Here is a 13,827-nt window from a genome sequence, read left to right on the forward strand (position 1 = left end):
TGAATACGTATTTGGATATTCATGGTTTTAACAGTTCACTGAACCACTCCACTTTCTCACTGGACTTTCATCTCTCTTCATCCTCAATCTCCCACCATCTCACTGGTTCCTCCTTCTTCCACTTCCTTTCTCTCCTTTCCCTTTACTTCTGTTCCTACCATTGCTCAGAAGCAAGCAAGAAACCAACCACCACAATAACAAACACAATGAACAATAAACAAACCACAAATACCTTTATTCTTTCATGAAGCCTGACTTTTTTTTCTTTTGTTGTTTGGTCATCCTCTTAGTTACACCTTCTACTCCAAAGGTTTCTCTATGTATTATACTTGACACAGACATTGCTATCCCATAACAAATTCTGTTCCTGTCTGTTAAGATATATATTGTTAGTCTGGATATATCAGAAATTTGGGTGCATGCTCTGACAGAAAAGTAGGAGGTACAATAAGTACAGTATTAGAACAGGGGACTGGATTTAAACAGAACCTAGGGAAGGAAAGCTTCTCGGAGAGAGACTAACAATTCTGAAGAGTGTTAGCTAGGCAGAAAGAGTGGTAGAAGAACATTTCAAGCAAGGGAACAACATATGCAAAGGTCTGGAGATGGGAAGGAGCTTGGAGCACTGGAAAGACCAAAAAGAAGACAGAATACCTAGACGCAAAAGAGGAAAGGAAGATGAAAGGGATGAGCATGGAGAGGTTAGCAGGAGCCAGGTCACATGGGACCTTGTGGTTGCAGTGCTTAGATTCCTGGCTCTTCTCTGACAAATGAAATGACTTCAAGAATTGTTTTTTCTGAACCTCGAGTTTATTGATTTTTGAAACAGAAACAGTTGTGCCAAAGCTGACAAACTTACACACACACACACACACACACACACACACACACACACACACACACGCAAATGTTACATAAAGCACCTTCCCTGAGGGCCATATAACTTGGCATTACTACCAATTTTATAGCCAAATACATGATTCTGGGTCAGCTGGGTAATTAGCTGAAAATTATCTTCATTTTCTCTCTACAGGAATGTTTCCTGCAGAGAAACCCAGAATATGAGGCTTTTTTGGTCAGAGCTTGAAAAAACAAAACAAAACAAAAAAATTGCCTGCCCGCAGCACATGAATTCTCTATCAGTTTTCAGGATTTGTATCTGTCTAGCTGACACATCCACTTCCCCCTGAAGAGCAGGTAGCGTCTTGCTCTGCCCTGTGCCTTACTGTCGTCAAGGCCTGGCAAGAATAAGTCTAAGTTCTGTTTACCACCAGGGTAAACGGCCCCCCTATGGCATTCTTGTAGAAAGCCATTTTTATTGTTGTTATTATTCAGAAAGTCCCCAACTATTTATAGGTACTGAAAATGACATATATATTGCAGACATTATGGCCACTGCTTACTGCTAATGCTAACCTGACTCTTAGCACTTGAAACATCACAGTGTATTTATATATTCATGATGACGTTCATTCTGTTATTTTCTGGAAATAAATGATTTTGTTTGCTCTCCCAATGTTACCTACCCCACGATGACCTTACTTTTCTTTCCCACTCTTACTTTTCAACTACTAATAACCATGCCTTTTAAGCTGTCTTTTTATTGAAAGTAATAAATTAAGACATTTGTCTTCAGGTAGTCCATTTTTGCATAAGAGTCACCAGTAGCACACTCACAGTACTGAACATATAGGAATTCATTTCAGTAGCAATAGCATTCATTGACCTTAGAAAGAAAACGTTCTGGTTATAGTTACTTGCTAGCTTTATACAATTGTAACTTTCTACACAATATAATACTTTAAAATTAAGATATTTTAAAGAAGTGGTATCTTCTGTGGTTCTTCCTCCAAATGAAGCCATTGCCTTTGCTGAGATCAAGTTTGTTGGAGGTACTAAGACTCCATCCGGTGATCCCGTGAGTCAACGCTTATGGTGGAAATGTGGCTACTGGTATCAGCAGTTTCATAGGATTTTTGGTCTTTGGCAAAGTTGATGAAAACCTGATTTTTCAAGGGAAATTAAGCCATTAGTGCTTGGCAAACCAAAGGAAGAAATAAGGTTAATTTACATACACACGCACGCACAATCACGTGCATGCACGCACACACAATGGGAGAGCAAATAAGAACACTAGATTTTATAAGGGCATGCCCACACATATATACACACTCTAACTAGGAGTCCTTCCTTTACATATTCAAATTTAACTGGAGTTTGAAAATAATACCTATACCTACAACTACAGTTACATTTATCAGCATAATAGAAATCTAAAGCCATAATTGAATATATATATAGTCACATATCTGCATCCATATGACCTACATCAATATCTCTATTAAGTATAAACAAGGAGTCCAACCCCAGCCCTTATCAAATGCTTGCATGGTAATGTTGAGAGAAATTTCACTAGTTTTAAGAGGTAATGCCCTAAAATGAAATTTGTATAGAACGTCTATGTTAACATTATGTTCAGTAAGCCAATTATGTAACAGGCAAACCTTTATTACTTTGTTTAAAAATCCTTATAACCTATTAATTTCATCCAGAAAATAGATTCATCCAGAAAATATTGAGATTCTATTTTGTGCCAGACATGAGCACAGTAGTAGTTGGTTACAAGTCAAAGGCTAAATATTTTGTGTTGGAAAAGCCACACTTGCCTAAAGTCCCCATAGAAAATTATCCATAAATGACAGCACCATATATTGACTCAGAGGTCCCTAAGACCTCCCTTTCAGACCCATTTCAGTGGTAGGGGCAACCAAATGTTCTATATATCAGGTTGGTTGAGCTGTGTAAAATCAGGTGATGAAGGATGCTCCAATAAATTACATTTATTAAATATAAATGCAATTAAGACGTGATGTGAGTGAAACAAAAGATTTTTGCATTTGCCACTTCGGTTGTCTGAATCTGACAAATGTAAAGGTCTGGCACCAAATTCCCTCTGGATGCCCCCATCGTATTCCAATACAGGACGCCAATCAATGTAAATGTTATTTCAGAAACCTACCAAGGAGGAACTAAGGAAAGTGTTAACAGCTATTTGTTTTACAGGTGAAAATAATGTTTTGCTGCTTTACATGTACATATAACTAAATGGATCCAGATGTCTTGTAGAAGGGGAAAAATCTTCTTTTCTCCATTAAAAAATAGTTAATGCTTTTAACATTTCCCTAACATCCCCAAATGCAGTTAGAAATAAGTTAAGCTAAGTTTTTCCAGTGCAAGATTAGATATTGCTGCAACTAAAAATAAATTGAATGTCATTGGAAAGAAATAAACAGAATGTGTAGTGATGTGCCCATGGCCCACGGAGCCCAGCTTACCTCTTCCAGGGTAGTCTGACTCACTAAGAAATTTGTGATATTTAAAGCAGTCTTGTTGGTTTCCAGCAGATCAAAAATGTTTGCTACTCCTCCTGCCGTGACTGGTACATGATACTCTAGCATGCTGAGGTGCTGATCCTGTGGGAAACAAAAGGGAAAACAATGTATTTTGCAATGTCAGATAATATTGACTTGATTAGATACTTAAGCAAGAGCCAAGAAAAATACTGAAATTCATTCCCCTGAAAACGATGCAACTGTGTAAATAATGGGTATGTTTTGAAACTAACAGCTTACAAAGATGAGACGAAAAGTTTTATGAATGTCAAAGAGAAAACAAATTAAAAAGTTAATGAAAATTCCTAAGTATTGTATACCCATGTGCACTTATAAAGTCATTAGAGTCTTGCCTGGAAAAAAATATTGTGGAATGATATTTCAGATATCGGATTATACTCAGCTCACATAAGCATTTTCAGAGATCACTGCTAGAAATTTCATTTTTTTAATGTTAAAATTCTTCTAAAAAGCTGGGGGGTAGCTGCTCAATTTATGTTGGCTAAAGAGGCTAGGTTCAAAAGCATTGTCCAGGAAAAACCTCATTCAAATAGCGGCATGTTTTTTCACAACTCACCCTAAAATTATCTTGAATTTTTTTATGTCAGTCCATAGTATTACCATCTACTTAGTAATCTACACTCATTTCCTTGGAGTATCTTTAACACCTTGCTTTTCTGCATATTTAATCAGTGATCACATCCTATTTATTTTCTTCTAAAATAGCTCTCAAATTTAACTTTCCCTCTCTATTTGCACTATCAGTATCATTAACCTGAGACACATTATTCCACATCTGAGTTACTGCAATGACCTCTTCAGAAGCCTAGAAACTATATACCCTCATATATTCTGTCACAAAGCAGCCAGAATAGTATTTCCTAAACACTAGTTTGATCGGGATGTTTGCTCCAGAATCCATCCCTTCAACCTATATGGGTCAGATCAAGACTGTGTATTTCTGCCGGTATTTAAGACTTCCACTACTGAAAACCCCTCTTCTCACACCTTTGCTCACTGCCAAGCCCCTCTCATTGACTTGTGTTTGCAGCTCACCTGTCACTGCCATCAGGCTGTCTTATTTACTTTTACTTCCAAATTGTTCTTGCTATTTCCCTTCTAGAGATCTAGAAACCACCACATTCTTATAAAGAATGGTCTGTTTAGGGAGAAATAAGACTTATCATCACTACATTTGTCTTGTGTAACCCTGGTCCCAGGAGAAGCATACCATGGCAAATGTAATCTTATCAAGCAGGGAATAAGCACAGATTTCAATCCAGAAATACACTGAAGGAAAAAGCACGATGCCCAAAACGATTTGGGGATGGAAAGTGACACTCAATTCTTAAATTTGATTTTGATATAGGTGATAGAAAATGGGCTTTGATAATCATAAAAGCTATTATCTCCTGGAGAAGTTAGCCAAAGTTTGGGAGGTTGAGACAAAGGTATTTTGTACAGATAAAACAATTGTTTTTAAAAAATGCACTCTATTTTGCTCTCTACAATCACTTCACATTGATATGATGCCTTATAGATTATGAAATAGCTCTTAATTAAAGTTTATTGGGGTGACACTTATTAGTAAAGCTACATAGGTTTCAGGTGTACAATTCTGTAATATATCCTCTATCACATTGTGTGTTCACCATCCGGAGTCAGTTCTCCTTCTATCTCTATGCTTGATCCCTATCATTGTGGAAATTTTATCATTTATTTCTCACACCAATCTTGTAAAGTAGATGTCATTATTCCTATTTTACAAATGAGGAAAATGAGGCTCAGAGACTTCCATTGTCTTGCTGGAAATCACACAGCGAGAGCTGGACCTTCGCCCAAGGCTTTCAGTTTCTTTTCACCATTCTACACATGATTTCCTTTTAAAAATAGTCATTTGCTATAATCATCTTATACAAATTATCTGTATATGAAAGATGTTATATAGTGATAACATTTTTTTGCCAAGTGCATTTATTTTAAATATGTACTGTGTAAGCCAAATAGGCATGTAGCTGTATCTGTACTAATGTATCTGTATTAATTTAATTTTAATTTGTTAGTATGATATGTATGCATTACATTCTGTAGATATGGATAGATAAGATGAAATTAATTGAACAATGTTTCAACTAGTGTGCATCTAAGAACTTGATTTTCAAGCAGTTCTGCTCAAAACTTTGTGGGCTTGTCTTCTAAATGAGGGGAGTACAGAAGATAATCTCTTCTGGCTGTGATATTGGGGAACTCTATTTTTTTTTCTAAGAAAAAATGTACTTGGTCACATAATATTTGTCATCCCTGTGTTCCCTAAGGATATGACTAGTAAACTAGTTATGTATACAACTGAAAAACTAATACAATATGGTCATAAAGCCTTTGTGAAGAAGAAATAAATCAAGAGATGTACAAAGACTCTGTTACTTTTAAATAGCTACAAAAATATAATTTTGTAATTATATTTGAAAATGTTTGAAGATTCCATTTGAAGAATAGAATAATTTGAAGATTCTATTTGTTCATACTTAGTGTGTTTCAGAGTATCTTAAACTAACAACTATATTAAGATTCATAATAAAGCTATGATCAACTTGAAAATTGCAAACGTCCACTATGATTTTCGACTATCAAAAGCAGTCAAAATTCAAAAGGCAGGAGAGTCTCTTACTTACTTTTAAGTATGTTTTTGGAAAGTGCAGTTGCATGAACCTTGTAAGGGCCTCCATGCTAACTTTGGTATTCTTCACATGAACCTTGACGGTAAATCCTCGTCCAAACCTAGAAAGAAAATGTAGAAAAAATGATGTGAGTTAAATTTTGCTGAAATAGCTCCCCTGGAATTCTAGATAATGAAACAGGACCCAAGCTGACCATTACAGCCCTTTTTCTTCTATAAAGACTCTCATTTTGCCATAAAAGTTCAGGGCATGTTGCAAACTGGAAATAGCGCACTGCCATGGTTTTAAAAAATTTATTTCTACCACTATACAAAGTCAGACTCTTTGGACAAAAGCTGCATTAGAAAGAAAATATAAAATCTTGGCTTTCTTTGACATCCATGAATTGGCAATTGATGTCTATTTCTGGGGTTAAAAACTTTCTAATTTAAAGCAAACAAGGTCTTGAAAGGCAAGTCACTGGAGATTTGGTGTCAACAATAAAGATTAACATCACTGAGGTTTTAAAAATACATATACTAGCTACCTGTTAGCACCAAGTGTAGAGTTTGTAAACAAGTCACAACAGACTGTCTGAGAACCACATATGAGGCCTCTTCCATCCTCTTTTCTTATCTTGGTTAATACTATCTTATAAGAAAGCCAAGTTGTACAGATAAAGGTATAATGGCATCAAGTTTGGAGATTAACATGAATATATATATATATACACACACACACATATATATGTGCAGTCTGGCAAATATAAAATATTAATTTAATTTTAATTTGTTAGTATGATATTTATGCACATTTCCCCCATGTATTTTTGACTACAAGGTTTTGAATGTGGTAAAAATATCAAATAGCTTACTGAATGCCTGTGCAAATGGCAAATGAACATGCTAGATGAAAATCTATGCCTTCACATACCTGTCAAGGTCTAATTTGTTATTGAGTAAACACTTGAAAGTGCTTCCTGAGGGTATTTTGGTTGTGGACTAATTTTTTAAGAGCTTTTAGGCCTTGTAGGTTTTGGGGTTATTAACTAAAAATACACCCAACCCTCGCTAAGATAATTTAACTTTAAGATGAGTCAATGATTCACATCTCTATTCCATTTTCACTACTAATTGAAGGATGGGCTCTTGAGATAATCCTTGAAAGTGGGTGGAGTAGTTTTAGGTTGATTATCCTACACTATATGTTAACCAGTGCATTTGTTTTTCACCTGCTCTTTATATGCTGCAAAGATCCAATACATTGGAACCTTCCGTTCACCATAATGGCCAGCCTGGTGCAGAGAGCTTCACATTCTTCCATGCTGAAAGACAGCAGAATCACATCAGAACTCTGGGCAAAGAAAATTGGGCTCCAGTTCATGAATAAAAGCTTAACTGTTTCATTATGACACCTTAAGATCCTTAAAATGGCTTTTCCCTTGAAGAACAACAACAAAAATTACTCTACATTAGATGTCTTCATGTAAGGTTTATTACTGTTCATTCTCACACTTGAAGTCCTCTCTCTCACCTGGAATGACCTCTTTATCCAACACATTGTTTCTTTCAAGTTCTTTCCAGCTTTGTCTTAAGACCTATATTTCCTAAGAAATGTTCCCAAAATAATGCTGAGGCTTTTTTTTCCCCACTATGCTTCATACTCTGTATTCAGTTAGCTTTCATATTTTTGTGTTTGTAACTAGGTAACCAGATTGATTATGTAATTTCTAATTTCATGGAGTATAACTGGAGCAGATCTTAAGTATCACCCTGTCCACTTCATTCAAAAGTTCATGCAAATTGAATGATTGGCTCCAGAGTATATAGTGTGTAGGGCCAAGACTAAGATAGAAACAAGTCTCTGGATCATACATAAATTTAGTACTTTCCTATTATATGATAATTATCACAAGGCCAACCTTGTGAGAAAGGCACAGATATAATAAAATGCTTCAGTAGCTTGTATACTTAACTAATTAGAAGGGTTTACCTTATGGAGGAGGCCTGTGAGCTGGTTCTTAAAGGACTGGTAAGATCAGAACTTGGAGAGATTTTGTGAAAAGACTGTTCCCAGTGGAAAGCACAGCCAAAGAAAGGGCATGGTGACAGGAGAGATAAAGGAGCATATATGAAGTCCTTCGGATTGACTTATAGGAGACGGTATTGTAGGAAAAATGGGCTAGAAATTCAGATGAGGCCAGATCATAAAAGGCCTTGTATTCTAAGCTGAAAGATGCTAAACTTTATGTGATAGGTGATAGGGAGTCATAGTTGAGTTAAGAGGGTCAGAAGTCGTAAGACATTTGTTTTCAAAAAGCTTGCTTAGGCCCTATCCCACCTCAGGAGCTGGATTCTCACCATGAAACCTGTCTGACTTGCTCCTAAGACTATACACATAAATTACTTTCACCTAATTGTGGAATTCATTATCAACACATATACACGGGATTCCCTTTTCCCACCTAGCATCCCCAAATCACGTCAGTTGACCTCAAAGCTCCTGCACACGGTTTACCTGTGAGATGTGAGAATGACGGAACATTTATTCTGTACTTCTTCCGAAATTATCTTCCAGAGGTGCCGTTTTGACTTGGGATCCATTCCAGAGCTTGGCTCATCCTTAATAGAAAGTTACAAGGAAAATTTATCAAGTTAATTAATTTTTGATGGGGTTCTTTACATGAATCACTACATCTCACTTGCCTAGAACAGAAATCACTTGGCAAAGTCCTGTGACTAACTTGTTTTATACTTAATAGGCTCCTTTCTGCTGTTGTCAAAAAGCTCAAAATTAATCATTTAAAATTGTCGTTTTGTTTTAAAAAGCGACTCATTGAAGTTGACACCCTGTTACTTTACACTTGTCTTATGTATTTCTTTGGGAAAAAAAATTCTCCTTCGCATACTGACAAAGCAGAGTTTTTACATTTAATACTACATTGTTGCTTATATATGTGAAGCTATACAACAAGATCTCTGCCTCGCTGATGGCACAATTGTGTCTGCGAGTGATAATAGGCTATGTGAAGTGGAAAGAACACAATTTGATTTTTCAGTTAATGTGTTTGTGGTGTATTTTTAGCTTCATGTTCTTAATTGAAATTTAATACCCCCTGGGGAAATAAGCATAAGATTTGCAGAAACTGCCAAGTCGAAAGATAGGAATTATATTTTAAAAGTAAATGATGTTTTGAAAAATTGTTCAGACATAAAATTAGACATGTAGCAATGGATGATGTAAACAAGCAATAATAGGTCCTGACAGATGATCAAACCAACAAATTATAGGTCAACAGTAGGTAAAAATTAAAAATATACATCTGTAACAGAAAGTGTGCACACAGATAGGATCACCAGAGGCTCGTTTTTATAGTGAGGGGTTACATTTAAAGAAAGGAGAGAATGTTAATTTGGGGTAACAGTAAAGGAAATATTGTCACTGCTCCTGTTTTTGTCGATGATAGCATATATAGTAAATGGATATAGAAGAAAATAAGTGTCTTTGTGTTGTAGACTGTACTTCAGGTAGGCTCATTCATATGTAACATTTACATGGCGCTTTTAACTTTTTGAAATACTTTACATCTATTATCTCACAGGGGTGCCTCAGGATTGTTTTGTTCAATTTAAGGGACACTTACACAATAGAATTCCATTAAAAGCATTGACTAACAGGGATACAATGCATTATAAGCCTCTGGTATTGTAGAAAGATGGGCTGTGCATCATTCTGTCTGGGCAGTTTACATGAATTGATCCTCTGTATGACTTACACCCTGGAATAATGTGGTGATTTATAAGTGGATTTTTATTGCGTATAGTTAAGACTCTTTTGGAGTTTGAAGGTCCTTAAACTAAGAGGATCTTCCAAACTAAGGGCAAGCTTATTTCTCTGGAATAAACATGTTTTACAATGTTTGGTCTGGGGAGCAGAATGCTGTGTTACCCCTGTGAATAATTTACATTTCCAGGTGATCCATTGAATAATCCAGCTCTTAATGAAAACATAACTGTTGAATGCATTTTATTTATTTTATTTTTTTTTTGCCTTTGAAATTTTCAGATAAAATGGAATGGCATGTTATCGATCACGTCCCAATGCAGGTAATTCATATTTTTAAGTAACAGGAAAACACAATTTTAGCACAACACATTGTCTTAAAGTGTATCTTTGCTTCTTTCTAGAAGTTTAAAAATATGCTAATTCACCTGGTCAGGTACTTATAGCACTGATTTCTTCAATAATTGGGAATCAAATTCTACCATATTCCGTAATTTTACTTACTCATTTGTATACCCTGAATTTATTCCACCTACTTCCCATTCCCATGCCAAGTGTATCCTCTGAAACTGGCTGCAACACAGCTTCAGACAAAAACATTTTTGAGGGCATACTGTTGTGGCAACAAATTATTTGCTGATATAAATTCCCTAAATGAAATAGTACAGGTAAAGTGCTTTGTGAAATAACCAGCACAGTGAGCCCTCCATAAATGTTTATTCCAATAATGAGAATGAAACAGCACATACACACAATTGGAAGGGAGGTTCTAATTATGCAATAGGCTTTTTCACAATGACTCACTTACCAGCAGTAGAATGGAAGGTTTCCCTATCAGGGCCAGTGCAGTGGATAGTTTTCTTTTGGTGCCGTAACTGCACATGGAGGTGGCCCTGTCCTTGTAGGGCATCAGGTGAAGTCTCCGCATTAGCTTATGAACAGTCTGTAGGCAGAAAAGGGGAGATGGGTTGACCTCTTGCTAACACCCTTAAAGCACTAAACGGCAAAAAAACTGTTTGTGAAAAGAAAGTTTTATAATAAGGAAATACATACCTGGAAAATTCAAACATTTAAACTCAACAGAGATTTTATTTTATATTCAAAGGTCTGCCTAAAAATTCATAATCATGAAAGGGATAAAAGCAATTTCATGGAAGCTCATTTTCGAGTGGGATGTTTCTCCCCCAAAACATGTGTGTGTGTGTGTGTTTATTTATGATTGCAGATTGTTCTTTCTGTTACCTCAACACAGAGCTTCCTTATAAAGCTTAATAGAGCTAAAACAGAAATCAGCCTTTCTCAAAGCACGTCTCTCATTAATTGTCATCATGATTTCATCTTTTTTTTTTTTTTAACCAAGTGGTGAGTTATCACAAAGGCTTTAAATCTTTTAAAAACTGACCCAATATCAAAACTTTACTATGTTAACTGAGGAATCATGGGTGCTTGTGGTTATTTCTGTAGTTAAACAGTCCTGGAAAATTGTGGAATCCTAGGATTTCAATAGGTCTTAAGATTGTAAAAATAGAGGAAAACACCCTAAGGGTTAGCCATTCCATTGCAAGGGCAAATAATTGTAGTGGAGTACAAAATCACAGTAAAAAAAAGAAAAATTCAAATTGGAAGCTACTCTATTTTACTTGGGCATTTTGTAGGTAATTCCATGTTTTAATACTTATCTGGACACTGAAGGATGTACAGGCATTGCCAACCAATGCTCAACCCAGAGCCAAGGCAAGTGTGAGCCTTTATTTGATAATTCTTTTATTTATTTGTTTGTTTGTTTTTGTTTGTTTATGTATGTATTTACTTACTTAGTTATTTATTTATATTATTATCTTCAGCTGTACAAAACAACATAGTGATTAGACATTTACACAGCTCACAAAGTGATAACCCCAACAAGTCTACTACCCCTCTGACACCGTACTTAGCTATTGTACCACCATTGACTATATTCTCATGCTGTACTTTACCTCCTGTGAATATATATACTTTTTAAAATTATAGTTGACATTCAATATTATTTTATATTAGTTTCAGGTGATTGCTAATTTGTGCAGCCACTATGGAAAACGGTAGGGAGGTTACTTAAAAAATTAAAAATAGAGCTACCTTATGACCCAGCAATTCCATTCCTGGGCATTTACCCAAAGAAATCCAAAACACTAATTCAAAGATATATGTACCCCTATGTTCATTGCAGCACTATTTACAAATAGCCAAGATATGGAAGCAACCCAAGTGCCCACAGATGAGTGGCTAAAGAAATTGTGGCACACACTTGATAGTTCTTAAAAAGTAACTGAATAGACAGCTGCCAAGGAGCTTCTAAATCCAAGTTCATATGCATGTATATGATATACACAATCAAGCTAATACTGTATCCATTGTCAGGAAGAAAATGCCAGTTTTCCAGATGTCATCTTGGTCTTGAGGTTGGATGTTTAGGAAGCAGAAACAATAATGTGTTTTTTTCAATTATAGTTGACATTCAATATTATTTTCTATTCATTTTAGGTATACAGCATAGTGGTTAGATATTTATACAATTTACAAAGTGATCCCCGCCATAAGTCTAGCACCATACATAGTGATTACAGTATTATTGACTGTATTCTCTATACTGCACTTTACATCCTGTGATTATTTTGTAACTGCCAATTTGTACTTCTTAATTCCTTCACCTTTTTTAACCCAATAATGATTTCCAAATGAACTAGTTTTTCCATGCTCATACTCACTTCTTTAATATCTTTTTCTGGAATTCCGTGTATCCTGGCGTAGAAGTACAAATGTTCTTCCACAGTGACCAGGTCATCTAAAGCATCTTCCTGAGGGCAGTAGCCAACTAACGAGCTGTGAGAGTCCACATGAGCCAGGGAACTGAAATGAGAGAATCAGAAACACCGATGAGGTTCGAAAGATAGTTCCCTCCTAGTCCCCAAATGTTGGGAAGGTAGCTCTGTTTTGGTCATGGTGACTGGTGATTCTAATAAAAAGAGATAAAATAATCTCACTGTTATAGTTACACTTGAAGGGTTAAAAATTCCCACTTGCTTGAATAGCTGTTTTTTCCCCCTAAGGATTTAATAAGATAACCACAAAATAGCATAAAGGGTTTGTTTTAATTATTTTTCTCATTCAGTTATGTTATGCTTAGTAAGTTGAAGCATTTGTTTTTCATACCCAGTCTTATTTCTGATCAGAATGTTTCCACTTGAAGGAATTATGTCTCCCGTCAGCATCTTGAAGATAGTGGTCTTCCCTGCTCCATTCACCCCAAGAAGGCCAAAGCACTGGTTTGGGGGAGGAAAAAAAAGATGTTAAACCTTAATCTAAAGCAAAGATATGTTACTATTGTATCTCTTTCCTACTTCTCCATGGGTGAAATAAATTACTAAGAAAAATAAATCACTGGAATTATTCATGGATATTGTGCTCTGTTGGCATTTGATAAAACGTTCTCTTTTACAATGAACGAGTACGTCTGTGTCTTTTTGCCCCTCTTTAACTACATCTGAAAATTTGTGTGTGTGAGGGTGTGTGTGTGTGTGTGTATGATTTGTTTTATATATATTATAGCATACTTCCGTGTGACGTGTTAAAATCCCCAAGTAAGATATGCTAACCTGACAAAGTAATTATATTTATAGATTTCACATTTTTCACACAAATTTTAATCACAACTTTACTGAATAAACTACTGAAGCAATAATTTCTATATGCTGCTGAATAAATTTGATGCATTTACTTTGTAGCTCTGCTCGGAAAGCAGGGAAATACCCACATTCTCTTTCTCCTTTCAAACCTGCTATGAACATGGTAAAAATAAATATGGATGCAGTCTAAGAACTCACTTCTTTTTTTTTAATTAAAGTTTATTGGGGTGACAATTGTTAGTAAAGTTACGTAGGTAGATGAGGGTAAAAGGGATCAATATATGATGATGGAAAGAACTGACTCTGGGTGGTGAACACAAAATGTGCCATATA

At 35.7% G+C, this 13,827-nt stretch overlaps 1 protein-coding gene across 1 annotated transcript in view; it reads right to left on the reverse strand.

Moving 5' to 3' along the window:
* Positions 1-611: 611 nt before the first annotated feature.
* Positions 612-13,827, reverse strand: part of ABCA12 (ATP binding cassette subfamily A member 12) — a 163,866-nt gene continuing 150,650 nt past the window's right edge. The window contains exons 46-53 of the mRNA XM_019727083.3: positions 13,022-13,131; positions 12,577-12,718; positions 10,641-10,775; positions 8,567-8,670; positions 7,281-7,373; positions 6,065-6,170; positions 3,336-3,473; positions 612-2,003 (exon numbers count right to left, since the gene is read on the reverse strand). Coding sequence (XP_019582642.3) covers positions 1,896-2,003; positions 3,336-3,473; positions 6,065-6,170; positions 7,281-7,373; positions 8,567-8,670; positions 10,641-10,775; positions 12,577-12,718; positions 13,022-13,131 — 936 coding nt within the window. The 3' untranslated portion in view covers positions 612-1,895. The remainder of the gene's footprint in view (positions 2,004-3,335; positions 3,474-6,064; positions 6,171-7,280; positions 7,374-8,566; positions 8,671-10,640; positions 10,776-12,576; positions 12,719-13,021; positions 13,132-13,827) is intronic.

The sequence above is a fragment of the Rhinolophus sinicus genome, chromosome 17, assembly GCF_057876585.1.
Source record: "Rhinolophus sinicus isolate RSI-liver-muscle chromosome 17, RSI-T2T, whole genome shotgun sequence".
In the NCBI taxonomy this organism is placed as follows: Eukaryota; Metazoa; Chordata; class Mammalia; order Chiroptera; family Rhinolophidae; genus Rhinolophus; species Rhinolophus sinicus.